The sequence below is a fragment of the Anastrepha ludens genome, chromosome X, assembly GCF_028408465.1.
Source record: "Anastrepha ludens isolate Willacy chromosome X, idAnaLude1.1, whole genome shotgun sequence".
NCBI lineage: Eukaryota > Metazoa > Arthropoda > Insecta > Diptera > Tephritidae > Anastrepha > Anastrepha ludens.
The window spans coordinates 44,994,930-45,015,702 of NC_071503.1; the positions used below are offsets into that span (position 1 = coordinate 44,994,930).

Sequence of the window (20,773 nt, forward strand, 5' to 3'; positions counted from 1 at the left end):
TAAAAGGTCTGGAGACCCAATGCACTTCTCAAATTTTCAATGCCATTTAAAAGAGTTTAACTGTTTGAACAAGTTCTTATATAGAAATTACATCTTGAATTTCGAAAACAATATTATTTCGGATTCGAAGGCCTTTTGGCAATTCATCAAATCAAAAAAGTCTTGCTCAATGGTGCCAAACAATGTTTTTTATAATGGTAAATATGCAAATTCTGCCATAGAATCTGCCAATTTATTTGCTGACTTTTTTTGCTCTAATTTTGAACCCGACCTAGACTCCGATTCTAGTTTGCCCTCTAATAGTTTTTCACCTCTCAATTTTGGGACTTTGTGCCTATCTGTTACTGATGTCGTCAAGGGTATTACGAAGCTTAAGTATACAACGAAAACTGTCTCGGAGCCTCTTACAATTATATTCAATAAATCGTTGTCCTCTGGTATCTTTGATGACGACTGGAAATTTACTTCCATTACTCCTATATTTAAGAGTGGAAATAAAAACGATGTTAGCAATTACAGACCGGTTTCGAAGCTTTCGTCTGTATGAAAACTTTTTGAGATAACAGTAAATGATAAGTTATATTTTGCTGTCAAAGGCCTAATATCTACCAACCAACATGGTTTCGTTGCAAGTCGCTCCACTGTCACTAACTTGTCTATTTTCAATGATTACTGCATTTCAGCCTTCCAGAACAGATCTCAAGTTGATGCAATTTATACAGACTTCTCTAAAGCGTTTGACAAAGTATCGCACCGGATATTCTTGTCGAAGCTTGCATCATTGGGTATACACTCCACGTTTTTGTCTTGGCTCAAATCATATTTGTCCAATAGACACTGCGTTGTAGCCGTCGATAATACGACATCCCGTGCATTTATTGCATCCTCCGGTGTCCCACAGGGAAGTATTCTAGGACCCCTCCTCTTTATACTCTTTATTAACGATATTGGTTCTTGCTTTTCGTTTGCAGAACCCTTGTTGTATGCTGATGATCTTAAAATATTTGCGGTGATTAACAGTGTTAGGGACTCTGAAAAGTTGCAAACCGACTTGCACAATGTCCGGAACTGGTGCTATTTAAACCATTTGTCACTAAATGTTAGCAAATGCTTTCACGTTAAATATGCTAAATCAAACAATACTTTGCATACTTCGTATAATATTGCTGGCTTACCTTTGCAATCCGTTGAGGAAATTAAAGACTTAGGCGTTATTTTCGACTCTAAGCTGAATTTCACCAGCCATGTTAACCACGTCATAAGACGATCATATGCGATGCTAGCATTCGTTCGCCGAAATTGTTCTGCATTTACCAACCCACACACTTTCAAAACATTGTATTGTGCTTTTGTTAGATCAAGCCGCTATTATTTGGAGACCGTACCAAATAGGCCTGTCTAATCGGATTGAGAGAGTTCAGAAAGTCTTTCTTCGTTTTGCGCTCCGATCTTTAAACTTTTCTGAACCTATACCATCGTACCGCTCTCGATGTTTATTAATTGACTTAAAACCACTTGATAGCAGACGGTCTATTCTATCGTGCTCATTTATTATTCGTATTATATCTGGATCTATTGATTGTCCTTCCCTTTTAAGTAAAATTCAATTTAATATACCCAATATGAGGCTCCGACAGTACGAAACCTTTAAAATTGGCTTCTCGAGAACCAACTATGGGATGAATGCTCCGATTCCTAGGGCATGTTCAGATTTAAATATGTTTTCCAATTCTTCTGGTGCTGATTTTACATGGTCGTATGGCATCTTAGTCAATCATCTTAAATCGTTCTTTTCTTAGTAACTAATAAACTATTGTACATTAGCTTAATTCTGTAAGAATGTATCCATTCAAAGACAATAAATAAATAAATAAATAAATAAATTATAATTTTTATGTGGCAGCTGTGCTTCTATAAAAGGCTGCTTGAGCTTCCTTGGCTTATTACCCACAGCCACTTAAAGCACCACGGTAGCTAGAATTACTTAACCAGAGCTTGTAAATGTAATATGTCGTAATTAGCCAAACCTTACTACATACAACTTCTCAACAGCATCTTAAATCACCGAACTCTAATTGAAAAAATGGTAATGCTTACTTGATGTATTTTTACAAACCACATGAACTCATCCAAAAACCATATAAACTCCATAAATAATCACAAATATACCCAAGGCCAAAACTAATAATCCAATACGTTCTGTTATGAACCACCCATATATATTTTTGTAGCTGGCTCCGAGCTCTTAGCTATTCTGTCAAGCCTGTACATTGTCTCCTGGCACCGCTGCTTCATAATCGTGCCCATCGACTTGTTCTTTTTCGGCTGGGACCTACTAGGCGTGGCTGCGATAGAGTCCCCCTGCAACGCTGCATTAGAGGTGGAAACTACGACTAGAGGTGTCATTCCTATGGCAGCTGGTTCTTCGTTACCGGAATGACTCGGGTTTTTCCCGATCAAGGGCTGCCACCCCAGTAAACTTGTCTAGTGAACAGTATATCATCCTACCCTTACGTCACAGGAGCAACTCCTCGCAGCAACCTTGCTCCAAAAACTTCTTCTCAGGGCTAGTATTGAATCCAACCCTGGGCCAGAAGTATTCTATTGCTGCGTATGCCATAAACGGCACCACCCGAACTCCACCTGGTGCAATAAGTGCAATGGGTGGAGCTACCGTAAGACCTGTTCAGACCGGTATGTGGCCTCTCGTTGCTCCCGCCAGCAGGCGTCTGATGCCTTAGAGGCTAATACTCCCCCTGATAGGCCGGCACCACCAACCGCCACCACAGCCGATACCTCCACGGTAAGGAGCCTATCGGAGCAACAAAGCTCCCCCGACATAGCCCATCCCCTTCCCTCCTGCTCCCACCCCAGTGCGAAGACAAACCAGCAGCTCTTGGTCCCCTGCACAGTCTGTTCCGTGTGTCACCTGTACCTCGGAACCTGAAATCAGTCAAGTGCAATTCATGAAATGGCTGGTGCCATTTTCGGAGATGTTCCGGCCTGCGCACCACCCGTGAGTGGACGACTGACTACGTTGCCCCCTGCTGGAGAGCTCTGCACCCGCCCCCCGTGGTGCGGCTGCCCACCACCATCAGGCCGCAACAACTACAGCGGAATGTACAGCAGGCCCAACGTAGGCAACCCCACGCGTCCCTCACCCCCCGAGTTACTACTACCTTACCAAGAAGCTTTAAGCTTCTTCAATATAACTGCAATGGACTCACGAGCAAGGTCGACGAGATAGTTGACTTTATGAGCCAACACATTATCCCAAAAGCTGCGGTCCAGGAAACCAAGCTGCACGCTAGGTCCTCTCTGATTACCAAGGATGGCTATAACGTGCACAGACACGATCGCGAGCAAGACAATGGTGATGGCCTAGCGTTTATAGCCCACCACACAGTGCAGTATCGTCTTATTGATTAAAGCATCGACCGCAGGGACATCACCTTAGAATGTCAAGGTATAGCTGTGCGGACAGGCGATGCCGAGTTCGAAATTTATAATGCATACATATCCCCTGTCACCTGCTGCCCGGCAGGATATCACCCTGATATAGGTGCGCTCATCAGAGGTGAAAACCGATTGGTTGTAGGTGACTTCAATGCGCATCACGATCTTTGGCATTCAAGCCTGCCAAATGATCGTAGGGGACAGCTATTGGCAGAGCAGATAGGCGATTCGACATTCAGCACTGTGAACGAAGACGCCCCCACCAGGGTAGTGGGCAATTGCAGCAGCTCGCCTGGCATAACAATAGCTAGCGCGGGTCTGATAAATAGCATAAAGTGGCGACCTATGCTATCGCTTGCATCAGACCACTTGCCCATTATCGTCTCGATTGAGAGACCTGCCGACTTCGTTTCCGCGAATCATCGATCCTATTTCAACTTTAAAAAAGCTAATTGGGCCGGCTTCGCGGAATTCAAGCTTCCAGACGAAGCAGTAAGTTAAGCAATCGAGCGTGACCACCTACGCCTGGTCGATCCCGGGGATCACCGCATAAGGGATCTGAATTTGGAGATCCGGCAATTGGTTGACCAACATAAGCGGACCAAATGGGTTAAGTACCTGACGACCTGCAGCCTCACCACTGGAGTGAGTAAGCTCTGGTCCACCGTTAGGTCCCTGTCGAACCCGACGAAGCACATCGACAAGGTGGCTATGACCTTCAACGCGCGAGCTATTTTAGCCGACTTTTTAAACTGCATCCTCCGGTCGAAAGGCCCAAGCGTCGTGCCTCCAGAAGGCTGCACAAACAAGCGAACGACAGTGCGCCACTTGCTTTCTTCTGTGATGAGGTTCAGGGGGCCATCAACAAATCAAAAGCCAATGGCCCTGACGGACTGAACGCGCTGATTTGGAAGCACCTGGGACCATTGGGAGTAGGATTCCTCACAAAGGTTTTCAATTTGTCCTTGGCCACTCTCATCATCCCTGACAAGTGGAAATCAGGGAGAGTTTTCCTACTACTGAAACCTGGGAAACCCGCCAACCAAGGGGAATCGTATCGTCCGATAACTCTCCTTTCCCTAGTAGTGAAGACCAAGTGTCTTCCTTCTACTCCCACTTTTCACGAAACACCTGGCTTCAGCCCCACATCAGCATAGTTTCCGACGAGTGCATAGCACCACTACTGCACTTACCGCCATAAACGCACAGATAAACCGCGGGCTTAACCAAAACCGCCCCTGTGAGAAGACTGTCCTAGTAGCGTTGAAGAGAAATCTCCAAATCTCCAAAACAATCCCAAAATTTTGGGTGTGACCTTTGAGAGTTTGCTCTCCTTCTCAGCGCATAGAACAGCAATTGCCACTAAGGTCCAAAGTCGCAACAAGGTCCTCAAGTCGCTTGCCGGCAGCACTTGGGCCAAAGACAAAGAACTGTTGTTATCGACATTTAAGGCAATTCGTCGGCCCGTTCTAAACTATGCTGCGCCTGTCTGGTCGCCTGGCACTAGTGACACGCAGTGGAGAAAGCTACAGACATGCCAAAATACTGTCATTCGGACAGCGACCGGTTGCCTCCTGATGCCCCCTACTCAACACCTTCACAATGAGGCACAAATGCTCCCTGTAATGGAGCACAATAAACTGCTCAGCAAGCAGTTCCTGCTGGGGTGCTACCGTAGGTTTCACCCTAGCAGACACCTGCTTAAGCCAGAGCCGCCTCCAAGGCACGTGAGGAGACACCTTTTAAACTATGCCAACGAGACTGGACCAGACAGTATTTAGACAGTCAATAAACGACATTCATCGGGAGACCGTCACCACCTTCTTAAGCTCCTGCCCTGTGAATACCGTAATCGGAGATCAATCACCACCTATTGCAGATGAAGAGCTCCAGCTTCCCCGTGAGAAACGCGTAACACTGACACAACTATGTTCTGGATACTGTAGCAGGTTAAGCTCCTACCTATCCAGAATTGATCCCGACATACCTAACCTATGTCCGGCATGTGAAGGCACCCCTCACGCCACTAACCACCTTTTCAAATGCCCTCTAAAACCTACTCATCCCCCTCAACACCCCTCTCCCTCTGGACCCAACCTGTCGAAACAGCATGTTTCCTGGCCCTACCTTTAGATGAGCCAGACGAAGACGATCGGTGATATACCCTACACTGACGGGGCTTCTATAACTGTTTTTTTTTTTTTTTTTTTGTGGAGGAGGGGAAGCATCAAAAGCCTGTGACCGAAGCCGTAGTGTGGGACTTTAACCCAACTAAACCCCCCCTCATGTCCTACGGTATGTCCTCCTGGAACTTCACCGTTAAGTAGTACGTCAGGCGGCCGTTGTGAGTATATTACTACTCAATCGTCTGTTATTGTCATTCCGTTCTGTATATTGTTTTAAGGAGCTCTTTCTATGGACCTACGTGAATATTCCGCGTATTGAAGGTTCTTCATGATATTTGCGGCCACTTCACATGTAATTTTCCAGTTTTCTTCGCTTTCGCACATATGTGGGATAAGATTTGTCCCACTTATGTTTTCGCCAAACGCTCCCTCAAGTATATTTATATAAACTATATAAACTATAACTGTTAAAACAACACCTAGAGGTGTACTCTTCTTAGTGCTGTCCCGTGCTTTAGTTGTAGCTGGGCTTGGTTTTGGCACCTCAGAGTTAGTTTGTCCGACATGGGTCGACATGAACGCTGTCCATTCTGTCGGTTGAGCCTATATCCTCATTGATGCACGCAAGCCCTTCTACCCCGGCAAGGGTTTGATACCCAAGAAAGGTAGTAGCAGTGCAACAGAAGTGAGAGCAGTAGTGATAACTAGAGTAGAAATAACCCGGCCGATTCTATGTTCTTTACTAAAGGGTGGGCCACGTAAAATTTGCTTTTTGCTATAAAAAAGCTATAAAAAAAAACTTATCAATATTTTTTCAAACTTTTTTTTTATTTTGAAGATTGAGCATTATTATTTATGAATGAAAACTAATATCGTTCAAATGACTGCCATGACTGGCTTTACAGTAGGCCATTCGATCAACCCAATTTTTAAGCACATTTTCGATTGTTGGGCTCCGCCAGACCAAAAACCGCACCAAACAGTGACTCGTTGTGGATGCATTTGCTTCTCTACAGTAACGTGTGGATTTTCTGAGCCCCAAATCCGACAATTTTGCTTATTGACGTAGCCACCGATGTGAAAATGAGCTTCATCAGAAAAGATGATTTTTCGGTAAAAATGCTAATCTATTGGTTTTCAATATTTCCCAATTTTGTTCAAGCGTATAGCGTCCCATTTCGTAAATGTCAAACCTTTAAGTAAATTATGAACACATTTGACATGTCATTTGTGTTACCATTCTCAAAAAAATAGGTGGTTCAAAAAGCAAACGCTATATGGCCCACCCTGTAGTACTCCAACTACAGAAAGCACTTAAATTTCTTTTGTGGGTAGCTTGGAGCGAAGCAAAACAGTTAATTCCGGGACTTGCGCTACCTGTTCCACTACGCATCTGTTAAAGTTCAGAGCAATAGCGAGAGCAGAGCAATGTTTTCGTTGATATTGTTACTGCGAAGTAGTTAATTCACACAGTGATCCTAACCGAACTTTTAATTTTTGCTTACAAAGTTCGCTATTGTGACACATCCTTCTTAGTGCATGCAAACGCTTCATCTATACTTCGTCACGGGAAATTTGTTACCGTTATGAAAAACTGAAATGAAGAATCTCGTTTATTTTTTTGTTTTTGCTTTTGCAACTTAAGAATGCAATGAAGTTATAAATAAATAATATACGTTTTGAACTATAAGTTTATATTGTGTTTTAATCAATTTAAAAATATTTGTGAGGTGGACGCAGACTTTATGACCTATGTATATATATAATATTTATGTATTTATATGAAAGAATGAACTTGTAAATTTGTGTAGAAGAGGAAGTCGTAGCAAAAAAAAAAAAAAATTATTCAAAAAGACATTATCTCTAAGAGCCGCTCATAAAATGTATTTTCCTCCCGCTTTTCGGAATTTCAGTAATAGTTAATATTTTAAGAATTATGATATCGACACGTCACAAAAAAATATTTTGACTTTCGCACTCTTTATTTGTAAGTAAATAGAAAAACTAACTCTTTTGTTCAACATACATATGTTATATTGAGACACATTTTAAGTTTAAAGATAATTTAAATATTGAAATATTGCATTGAAATCCAGAAATATAATGATTAATAGGAGGAAGTTTATTTAAATTGCTTTATCCGAATTTTATAGATTTACAGAATTATTTTACCCCAACGGTGGGGATATACAAAACACGGAGTGCCTTATTATAAATATTGTATATAACACTTATATGTAGCAACAAAAGCTCTGATATTAAGGATCATTTTCTCAATGTTTGAATAATATTGTGTGAAGTGACAATTTCGTTTTATCGAGAACTCCAATTCAGCTAAGTTGTATTTACAATTTAGATCTATTTCTTTACATGCGCCATTTGTGATTTTGTTTGTTTTTCGTAATAATTTAAAATTAATGGAAGGCGACTGTAGTAGCTGAATGGCTTGTGCTTGACTACTATTCAGCAGGGCGCGGGCTCGAAATCCATTGTGGGCATGGAACACCAAATGATAGAAAAGGTTTTTCCTAATAAGGGTCGTACCTCGTCAATGGTAAACCTCCGATTTTTTTATTTCTGGCATGAAAAAGTTTCTTCTTTGGGAGGCAGCATAAAACTAGGTTCCTCCATTTGATGTAATACCATAATTGGCAGGTACACCCTTTTTGGGTGTTTGGCCGAACTCCTCCTCCCATTTGTGGCGCTCGTCTTGATGTTGTTCCAAAAATGAAGGGACTTACAGTTTCAAGCCGTTTCATGGTAGAAATACACTCGGAGGTTTGCCATTGCCGAGATTCGGACCTACATTCTCTCCAAATTCCAAATGGTAGTCACGCACCAACCCATTCGGCTACGGCAGCCGAATTGATGTAAGATGCATACCAAAAATTAGAGAAGGAGCTCGGCGAACCACCTAACAAGGGATGCAGACGCCAATTGTATATATGTACAAAACATACATATAATATAAACAATAAATAGGTTACAAAATTTCTAGAGCGCCAGTAACAAACGTTTTCAAGCACGGGCCAGTCAAATAAAATCTTTGAAAAGCTTTTCAATAACATTGGACATTTTATCATTTCATTAAAATTAGCGATATCAATTAAGAAGTCTCTGGCTCAACATAGATGGAAAGAAAATTCCCCAAAATTTTCCCTTATTTAAGAAAATAAGCTGATTTTTTAGCAGCTTACCGACAACTCATCTTCCGATCAACTTTATCAGAAATTAACTAATAGATGCTCACATTATTCTGACTAAGCGCTTATCAAAAATTGAGAAAACGGTCCTAAATCTTGACGAAAATTTCGATAACATTTTCGAGCATTTCAATTACGAATATCATTATCAGAAAATCAACATAATATTAGCAAGCAATAACCGCCTAAGTCGACTCAAAAAAATACTGAGTTATATTTTTTTATATCATATAATTGTATACGCTATTATACTATATTGACAAAACTTGATGTTGAAAAGAAATCCCAATAGCCCAAACGAAGATTTTTAAATTGCTATTTCGCGAAAGCATAATTTCCGATTTAGGCGCTTATTGCTTGTGACTAATGATATCTGTAATAACGTATGCGTGTGCGTGCATGAGTCCATATTAGTTCTTTGAGTGTGCACTCCGCTATTTCGTATCTTACATAAATATCGAAATAATTATCAAGACAATTCCAATCTCTTCTTCTTTGTTTTCTCTACGCTTGCAAACTGAAATTGTTTTGGATAATCATGAATAAATTAATCAAATGTTGTAACCAAAAATAAAAACAAATTAAAAAACAATTTGTCAATGTAATTGCGCTAAACTGCTCATCTCCTATTTACAAATAGCCCCAGTTTAGGCGGCATGGCGAATTCAGGTGTCGGTGTTCGCGGCGTTGGCGTGGGTGTAAGCGTTGGTAGCATTGGCCTCACTACAGGCATGCTGACACCCGTAGTCACAGGTATTGGCGGCATGATACCCAATTCATCATCCTCCTCGTCGTCATCGTCGTCAGCATCATCATCAAATCATTTGCAAATGCTCAATTCAGTCGGGACGACTTGTACCAGCGGAAATAGCAATGCTGTAGCGACATCAAGTGGCACCGGTTTAGTTAGTTCAAATGGTGGCAATCCGCAACACGTTGTATCTGGGGCTGGTGTTGGCGTCGGTGTTAACAATTCCATCAACGCCGCCGCTGCTCAGCTGCTTAACCAAGCTGCGGCCGCGGCGGCAGCAGCGATTGCCGGTCAAGCTAGCAACACGCCCCAGTTAAATAGTAACAATGCAAGCGGGAATAACAATATGCTTCAACCATCGTCAGTTGTGGGTAGCATCATGACATCGGCTACAGCAACCGTTACTAACGGCGGGGGTGGTGGGCCGCAACAACCGTCACCGCAAGCGCCACCAACGTATGTCAACTTATAAGTACAACTAATTTAGACGCTGTTAAACGATATGACAATCGTTAAATTGGGAGCTCACTGCTAAAAAGACAATTCAACTCAATAAACAACCTCTTTTTTTCGAAAAAAAAAAAATTCCTCCGAGTCATGTGTCATGTTAAATAGAGCATTAATGCAACTAACAATGGGAGGTAATTTGTAAACTCCTTTCGGAATCAATTGGAGTCTGCTGAGCTATCGAATATTTGGAGCAACTACAGCGTTTAACCAAATTTCAACCAATAAAAACAAGAGTACAACAAACTTGAAATCATACCACATAGCTAAATTAACAGCTGATTACAAAACAGAAATTAAAACAAATCATTAGTAAAATTAATTGAAGCAAAGAAATTGCAAGAAATTATTAATTTTTTAAGGGAAATTGTTTATTTAATTTAGTGTGGATTACTTATTTATAATAAAAAATTAAATAAGAGAAATACAAATTCAAATGCAACACCCAGATCAAACCCCAGCTAAAACTGCAAGAGGAAATCGGGAGTAAATAGTGATCACTCTGAACTTAGAGAAACGAAATCAGCAGAAGTCTCTGTTATGGAAACTGGTTTTATATAATTCAATGCTGACAGCTGCTGCGGTGCTTCTTGTAGTGACACTTGCATGTTAATGCCCCCGAGACGTGTTGCGTACTTCGAAAACAACAAAAACGGGTATACTCGTATGCGTTGAAACCATTGTTGTCTCGCTTTCGTTGATTTGTACTGTTTTCGTTTGTGTTTTTGTTTGGTTGCTAAAAATGCTTAATGCGATTACTTAAGTAACATAAAATTATCTAAATACATATTATTGGTGTAAGCAATTTGTTTGATTAACATTTTAGCCGATTATTTAATATACATATTTTTATACATACATACACGTGCATTTGCGTATATTGTGTTTCTCGCTCGAGGATGATTACTATCTTTGAACGTTACTAGGAAACCATTACTTATTACTGTGTGAAAGTTACTCACATTTCAAGCAAAATCAGATCTTTAGATATGTAGAGTGGGGAGAGTAAAAATTCCGAAAAAAATAAACAAATTAGTTCTCATGTTGTTCTTGCCATCCGCCTAATGAAAATATTTTTTTGGTTTTAATTATCTAGATGATATAGGAACAACCAAAATTCGTCAAAAATTCGATCAGGATATCATTCAATACGTATTTTGACCCCAATCTCAATAACTCGAACTCGGATAGTGATTTGTTTAGACTTCCAAAAATTGTTTAGAAAAACACTTTTCAAATGTTGCTCTTTTCCATCACTATTTACAAAAAATAAAAAAGTTTAATTGTCTTTGTTTTTTTACTTATGGTACTATATTTAAAATGTATTTTCCAACAAATTTTGTAAAATATTGGTAATAACTTAATTGTATTATTAATATTTTGTTAACTAAAATATCTACAAAATTTGAATTTTGAATGAAAAATGTATCGGATACATAAATATAATTTTCAGGATTTTTTAGATTTACAATCAAATACATAGACATAATATTTATATTTGCTCGGTACATTTATATGTATATTATATATGCAAATAGAATATATGTATATGTCTTTATATTTTCGAACTATTTATTTATATATTGGGGCAAATACGCGGCGATTGATACCCCTATTAATCACAAAATTTCTTACACAAATTCTTACCTTTTGTTCACTAATATATTATATAATGAAAATAAAAATTTTGCATAATATAAAAAATAAAAAAATTTATCTCATTTAATTTAATCAAATCAAATTAAATTAAAGAAGAATATGTTTAAGCAGAATTTTTAGTAAAGGAACACGAAAAAATTAAATGAACGAAAATTTAACGAAAATTTTACTCAGGTTGAGTAAATAAAACTAAACGACATACAACTGAATTTAATACATTCAACCTACAGGTGAATTGTAATCTTTTCCAGCAAAATCTCTAAACAATAATATATTATATGTAAATTTATAGGCCTCAACTATTTTGTGTACATCTGTAAACAAACAAAAAAAAAGTACAGTGGTTCAAATGCTTATCGAAACGTTAAATTAATTTTATTTGGAAAAAAACCAATCATTTGTTTATATTCAACTCGATTGAATTACGTATATAGAGTTATATTTGCATTCAACATTTTTATACTGAAAAATAAAAATCAACAAACACGATTCCATGGTTGCCAAGATGCGGCTCATCTACAACTGCTCAAACTTCTCTAAACAAGCGCTCAATCGACTGATCTGAATATAATCGAGCATATTTTGAAGGAATTGTCTAAAATTAAATTTTTTCGGATCACAAACTAAGCAAAAGAATGTTAGGAAGGAAGAAAACCATGCTGTAGTAAAGGCCAAAGGATATAGTCAGTAATTATTTATTAGAGAGTTTTGTATAATATTTTACGGACATTCAATTTTGTATGAATAGGACATGAATTTAATGGTTTTTTTATTTTTATATCTCAGTATAAAAATGTTGAATGTAATATATATATAATTTATTTACGTGAATAAATGGAGTAGACTCCATATAAATGATATATGTGTGCCTTTTTCGAAAATTAATTACCTTACGGTTCCGAAATTTTGTTTTAAAGTTTAGCAGTGAGTATGCATGATTAATCGTTTGATCCACTGTACTTGTATATGTTAACTGGTGCTAAAAAGTTGTATGTGCCTTGAAATTCATTTTAGTATTTCTTTTTACTCAAATAAATTGACGCATGCAATTATTTCAATAACATGTTCTTCTGCACCTTGTTAATGTTTAAATATTTTCATAATCATTGCTCTAGGCAGCATTATGAAAGCATTAGCAATGATTCAAATAAATAGATTCACAGTTACTAACAAATACCGTTACTGTGGGACGAAAACTAGATACTGCAAATAATTATATATGTTTACATAACTATGAATTCAAAAAAAAAAATAGTATTAGAAATTAATTATAGATACAGTTTCAAGCTAAGTGCCACCCCTTGCAATATAAAATACCGCAACTAATATCCATTTTTAAATTGGCTCTAAGCAAATAAAACATTTTGACTTATGAACACTTGGAATTATAAGCCATTATCTATCGAGTGTTTTTTATAAGTTAGGAATGCATTTTTTTATTATAATCTGTTAGATAATTTCACGATATTTATTTTTTTAATATATTTTCCGGCATGTATCCGCCTCGTTTACGAGTCACAAGGTCTTAGCGATTAGTCCACTTTTGACCAATTTTTTCAATAAATCTGACCGTATGGCGTCAATGTTAGCTTGAAAATTACAATAAATCGATTGTTAAGTGCGCTGTTAATGTCGTCGATGTTTAATAATTTTTGGAAACAGAAATTCGGCCAGCATGGCTCCATAGCTCTCGCCACTCATCGTAACGGCAGCTCCTTCTTTATTTCGAAAGATATAAGGACCGAAGATGCCGGAACTGCTCTATTAAGATCGCGAACAGATTTTTTGTTTTCAAAACAATTTACACAATTTGAAAGAGTTGTTCTGGCGTTAATCGATTCATGATGACTTGCCAAACCTTATTGAACAGAAATGTCAATGAATGGCAGCTGTGAAATCATAGTTATAGATATCGATAGTTCTCATACAGCTAAAAAGCACCCGATGTAAATATTAAGCCTGTTTAATCAACCAAAGGCAAAGGTTTTATGCGACTGCATTGTAGTTTCGGTTTTCGTAGTGAGTTCAAGCATAACTACCATTCGATGGAGCTCGTGTTCGATTCCTGTCTATACAAAAAGTATTTTCTAATATCGATCGTCTTATATGTATTTGTAACATCATGAAATTTTATATATTATATATATACCATATATGTATATAATTTTCGATCAGTTGGGGGAGGGCATTTGACAGATTGCAGAGAACTAAACACTGGGTACATGTACTACATAGAGACAAATTCTTTCCAGTGTATACAAATATGCCACATAGTACATATATGTCTATACATATACGTATATATATATATATATATATATATATATATATATATTCGCATATATATATATGCATATATATTAAATTACATGAAAGACAAGCATTGTTTTAAGCATTAGTTTTGTAATTTTTGAACACAATTGTTGTTTGGATGTGGATTGCTCGTTAATTGTTGATTTACATTATTCCATACTGCATCGCTTATGTATTCACCATATACAAGTGTACACATACTAGTTATTTAATGTTGTTCATATAATATAACGCTTGTATTTCAGTTAAATTTTGATTATTTTCGCACATTTGCATGTTTGATGATAAAATCTAATTGCACTTATCCAAAACTGCAGATATAATATTGTTGATCTTAGAATAATACACACTTTTTATAAAATAAAATATACAACAAAAATATTTACAATTGTGATCAAAATTCATGTATCCACTCGTAGTATTCATTATAATATCACCATGAGTGTTCATTTAAAAAACTAAGAGAGTTTAAGTTAATTATAATGATTCAAAATCCGATAGAGAGACTTTATTTAAACCAGACAGCATTTGTGATACATTTGTCATGATAAATTTGTAAACAGAAAGCACCAAGAATTTCGCTACATATGTACGAGTACTTATAATATTAAAGTAGCATCTACACGCTCAATACTGATTAATGATTTCACCCCTTTTGATGTCATACAAATCTTATAGCTGAAAAAAGCACTGGAAATGACAGCCCGTGGAACGTGGGGAATTACAACTCTGGGAAACTGATAAAATAATGTTAAAACAATCCTAAAAATAAAGTATCCTTTATATAGAATGAATGAAATAGAGGAATTCCGGAAAAGTCGTTCACGCGAAAATATGTATAAATTTCAAATACGATCAATTTGTACGAATTTAAATTTCATATCTACTTTTACATTAGCCTTTACTGATTTTCGGTATCTTCAGCACCTTGTTGTGTATTCCAAAGCTTTTTGTCGGGTGTTGTGCTAAGTATAGTTACACATTTTTCTTATGTTATTATTATTTTTACTTAAACTTTGTCTCTACAGATTTTTAAAAACTCAGTTTTTTAATTACTTATTGCATAAGTAAGTACCGGTAAATTGTAACAAGTAACAATTTAAATAGTGAAAACTTCCTTCTAATATGGCTTACTCAAGTTCAAGCTCTCTTGCAAATTTTTGGGGTACGAAATTTTGTAACAATTGTCATGATGTTTAAAATCAGGCTCCGCTGTGGCCAAATTTAACAGTATATTGTTGCCATACTTGCAGGGCCGTTTCTGTACAATGTCTAATCTCCAAAGGCAAACTCTAATTGCGCTCTGCAAGATGTAGAAATCAGCGCGCTATGGTCCTTTGAGTTCCTTCCAATATGTTTTAGAGATTTCCTGCAAAGTTCATTTCAAACATTTTTTTTTACTTTTAGTTTTAACGAAAAAATACACGATAGAGCATGCATTTTTGTCTGCATAAAATCAATCTTTGACCGCATTGGTTGTATGTTTGGGATCATATTACTGCATAAAGTCTGTGAGTGTCTAATACGCATACATATGTTACGTTAATATATTTTTCTGATTAGCAGTATTCATTATTTTTCTAACAAGTTTTGAGGATCTTGCTTATATTATATTCGTTGTTTATTTCAGTCGACGTAGTAAAAGTATCGATCTTACATTTTCGGACAATGAATAATTTTTTTTAAGTTAATCTGACCAACTTTTTTTAATCTGTAGAATGATAAATGTCCCCACCTAATTCCATTAAACAATGTACAGCAATTCAATGTACATAAACGTATATATAAGAATGGGGAAAGGGCTTTCCCCCGCCTGAAAATATCATCGGGTGCACTAATCGGAAAATTTGGAAATATTGTACATCACAAGTCTTAACATTTTCTCATCTTCCTTGTAGCGTTTAATGCCTGAGCAACACATGTGCGAGCATTGTTGTGCCTTTTCTCATATTGGCGACCTTTTCTCTCAATGCTTGACTAAAAGGCATTAGTTAGTTTCGGTAGCAAACAAGCTCCTGCGATCCAGAACTCTATAGCTCATTGTATTCCATGCTGAGCTAGTTACGTTGAGCTGCTAAATAAACAGCATTAATCATGAATGTTTAGCTGTTAGTTCCTCTCCGAGGGGCTCTCACGATTTTTACGAGACTTTAATTAATCACTCAATAAACATTCGTCAATAGTTAAATGACTTTTGTCTGTAACTATTAACTGATGGGAAATAATAAACGCTGCGAAAAACAAAAAAATTGAAAAACAAATAAAATGATCTTAAGTAGAAGAAATTACAGTTAATTTATGAAAAGGTTTTGGCAATGAGATCAGAAATGCCGTTATGGTCATGTGTTTGTTTTATTGAATCGAAGCAACTAATTTTTATCTAAATATTTTTTTTCAAATCTAGATGTTGAAAGTAATTTAAATTATAGTAAATATAAAATAAAATTCAGTACTGCTGAAGATTTCTTGAACTTCAACTGTCTCTTTTGCATCAAATTTATCATAATTTGTTTTCCAATATGACCTTTAAAACTAAAAGGTGTAAAATAATTTTCTTTAGACAAAAATAATTTTTACTCTTCTGAGTCAGTGTATAAATTGTCATTATATTTATTAGAATAACATACTTATTTATGAAAGTAATACTGATTTCTACGTACTATTGTATTATATAGTTAAAGTAAACAGTTCTGACCATATCCCAAGCCGCGCCAAATAGTCGCATGAGTAATAATCAACACTCTCCTCATGTCTGATTTAGCGGTAAAAGGCTTTGGAATGGAAGCCAAACCTCTTTCCGTCTTGATGACGAACATATTGGCTAACTGAAATCCATATTCACTGATCGATAATCATACATGATCACACACTGAAAGTCAGTCAAACTTCGACTTATCGCTTTTGACTGACCAAAAATGGCTCAGAATTCTAAATTCGACAAGGAAATCATGAAAGATGTCAAAGGGCATAAAAACTTGTGTTACATTACGGGCGCATTAGCTTCGTTTCTATTCACCAAATGTCGTGAAATTTACTGCAATACTCATATTAGGTACGAGTAGATGATACAAACAGACAAAGCTCAATTTCAAAAACGCTGCTTACTTCCGAACACACTTTGTATATATATAGAAAATATTTAAAAATAAAAATGGAATAAAATTCCTTTGCAAAGTTTTACTTTGTGGATCACTATATCGCAATTTTGCCGAATCCACGAACCAGCTATTTTGGTTTTAAAAGTATCAAGCAAACCAAAGGCTTTCCACACTTAATTCTTCCAAAGCAGAGGAGAACTTCCTCTTCCACTGCCACTAGGTTTGTGCTGAATCACGCTGCCGTATCCGTCGTCGCAAAATTTTCTACTAAATCTTTCTCTCAAACATTACAAGGGCCGCTATCGGCTGTATTATTTCACGATTCTGCGTCATACAAATTAACCAAATTTAAATGCAAAAAATGTCCAGTGAAGTCTGAATATAACAAGTCTTGATGAAACGAAAAACTCAATGGCACACAATTTTTCTGAGTCCTTTGAAAAAACCTCAATGTTCCGAAATTTCCCATACAAAAATGCCCCTTAGGTATAACGACCTTCATGGTACCTTCGAGATATATTGACGTTTAGAGTCCCGTTAGCATGTAGAGGTCTTATATAGTCCACAGAATTGGTCTCTAGTATTGCTAAGATTTTGCACTACTATCCATTTATGCATATTACATAGAAGCATGCATTTTTGGATTGACTAAGGCAAAGCTTGACTAAGGCGGCCGCCGCAGCCGAATGGGTTGGTGCGTGACTACCATTCGGAATTCACAGAGAGAACTTAGGTGCGAATCTCGGTGAAACACCAAAATTAAGGAAAACATTTTTCTAATAGCGGTAGCTTCAGGCAATGGCAAATATCCGAGTGTATTTCTGCCATGAAAAAGCTCCTCATAAAAATATCTGCCTTTCGGAGTCGGCTTGAAACTGTAAGTCCCTCCATTTGTGGAATAACATCAAGACGCACCCCACAAATAGGAAGAGGAGCTCGGCCAAACACCCAAAAAGGGTGTACGCGCCAATTATTTATATATATAAGGCAAAGCTTGACTAAATTATTCTATATATATTATTTTTTTATAACTTGTTTTTTTATAACGTCAATGAGACATCGTACCAGTTGTTTTTTATTGAATCCAATTTGTTCACATCTAATGCAGATACGTACATTGGTTGGTTCTTGCAATAAGATTTTTCCTTATTAAAAACTAATTACTGAAAAAGGCTGGTTGGCAAGGTTGGCAAAAAAGTCTTGCTGTATTTTTATTGAATTTTCAATTGTTCATAAAATTGGTTATAATAATGCGATTTAAGTCAAATATGCACCGTTTTGTTCGATGACGAGTTCCCAACGAGATGCCAACTTCGTAATGTCCCTCTTATAGAAGCTCGCTTCCCTATTGTCAAAAAACTCGCAAAGCCAATTTGCACAGGACTCTCTTGAGGACAACTTCCGACTACCAAGCTCGTTCGCCATGGACAGAAATAGGTGGTAATCACTTGGTGCGAGATCCGGACTATACGGTGGATGCAAACGAACCTCCCATCCGAGCTCCCGGAGCTTCTGGCGCGTCACCAAAGATGTGTGTGGCCTGGCGTTGTCCTGATGGAAGACAATTCGGCCTCTGTTGATCAAAGATGGCCTCTTTTGCATGAGTGCTGCATTCAAGCGGTCCAGTTGTTGGCAGTACAGGTCCGAATTGAGCGTTTGGCCATAGGGGAGCAGCTCATAGTGGATGATTCCCTGCCAATCCCACCAAACACACAGAAGAACCTTCCTGGCCGTCAATCCAGGCTTGGCCACCGTCTGGGCAGCTTCACCGCTTTTCGACCACGACCGTTTGCGCTTCACGTTGTCGTAAGTGACCCACTTTTCATCTCCAGTCACCATCCGCTTCAAAAACGGGTCGATTTAGTTGCGATTCAGAAGCGATTCGCATGCATCCATACGGGCAAAAATGTTTTTTTGCGTCAAGTCGTGTGGCACCAATACATCGAGCTTCTTTTTGAATCCAAGCTTGATGACTCTTTATTTTGCTCCATGTTTGCGACGCTATAACTCACGAACGAATAAAAGCAAACAACAATTAATCAAACACGTGTTAGCTTGTGAAAAGAGATTTCCAAAAAGCTCTAGCGTGAACCGATGCGACGAATACAACTACAACTACGCGCTTGCAAAGACAAGCTAGCGGAAATACCGCAAGACTTTTTTGCCAACCTTTATATTTTTCTTATTAGCTTCACAATCCTTGGTGGACCATAGCTTAATGAACAATCCACGGCTTCATCTCTCCAGTTGTGTATGTTCATTTTTTGAAGATCTGGTTCGATGTTGTCTAAATATCTCTTTAGTGGCGCCCTCTTTTTCTTCCTCAAAGCGGTGTTAAAATAAAAGCTTTTGCTTCCGTTGGGCTTTGATAAAACTTACTACATCCGAGGCTGTTGTTGGAGTGTCGGTACAAGTTTTTTTAAAACTGAGATTAGGTTGCCAGCCTAAAGGTCAGTCCCCTTTCGGGGCCCTCACCTTACACCTTTGATTCCTTGGGTTTCCACCAAGATTTGTTCTTTCTTGCAAAGACACAGCAACTTGATTTCCGCACTAAGTTAACAGTGTCGCCACGTGAAGGTGATGTAAGGGGATTGGAAAAAATAGGCGAAAGGCTTAATTTATTTTCGATCTGCCATCTCGTTGCACCTTTTTTCCATTTGTGGCTGGTTATACAATATATATAATATAAATATATAATTGACGCTTACACTCTTTTGTTGGTTGTTGGGCAGCTCCTCCTTCAATTTGTGGTGTGCATTTTGATATTTTTCCGAAAATGGAGGAAACTACAGCTTGCTGCCGCCTGTGAACGCCTGATGGTTTTTTATGAGGAATTTTTTTCATGACTGAAATATACTCGGAGGTTTGTCGTTGCATGTCATGGGCCGATGGGCCTATACCCACGGTTGGTTTCGAATCTTGGCACTACCGAATGGTAGTTCGCACCAACTCATTTGGCTACAGCAACCGAAGGCCGATTACTACTCTCTATGCTATCAATTCATATGTCAAAATAAAATGTTGAGTGTTTTTCCTATACAGCTTATATAGTCGTTCTATTTCAGAACTGTCCATTTTGTTTATCATCCTCGTATGTCCGGCCACAATAAAATTCAGTTCAGTTCAGTTGAGGCAGTGCTGTGACAGAGGTTAAATAAAATGTTATCGCACCGCATTGACGTTACTTTTCGCCTGGGCATTCAGCCTTTGTTCAAACCTTGCTTCCTAATCCAATTTGCTATTTTATATTTTATAAAACAATTGTGTGTAGTTGCGTTTTTTTATTATTCTTTTTTTGCGGAAATTTTTAATGGGCTTTGAATAATCATGCATGTTGCACGAGTAGCTGAGATGTCTTTATACTTTGTTTTTTTTTTTTATCAAATTAATCTTAAGACATTTTTATTTATTAATCATGTATCCGTAATATCTTCGTAAATGTTTAAGCAAAAAGATTTACGTATATGTGCTTATACATTTTATCTATGCATACACCTTTTTATTTATGTAACCACAAAATTACACATGCCACTGCGAAGCGAATTTCATAATGTAATTGATTGGAAAAGTTTCAAGATCAATTTTTGTTGTAAGTGCAATCAATTACATGTATAGAATTCGCTTTATGCTTACACATCTGAGCAGCTACATGTGTATTGT

The 20,773-nt window shown here is 37.5% G+C and overlaps 1 protein-coding gene across 2 annotated transcripts in view; it reads left to right on the forward strand.

Annotated features, from left to right (window-relative positions):
• The first annotated feature begins 10,020 nt into the window (after nucleotides 1-10,020).
• LOC128869604 (mucin-5AC-like) overlaps nucleotides 10,021-20,773 on the forward strand; it is a 35,701-nt gene continuing 24,948 nt past the window's right edge. For both annotated transcript variants that reach the window (XR_008455344.1, XM_054112177.1), the window contains exon 1: nucleotides 10,021-10,699. Coding sequence is in view for 1 of the 2 variants with exons in the window: in XM_054112177.1 (XP_053968152.1) it covers nucleotides 10,650-10,699 (50 nt within the window). In the remaining variant the exon portion in view is untranslated. The remainder of the gene's footprint in view (nucleotides 10,700-20,773) is intronic.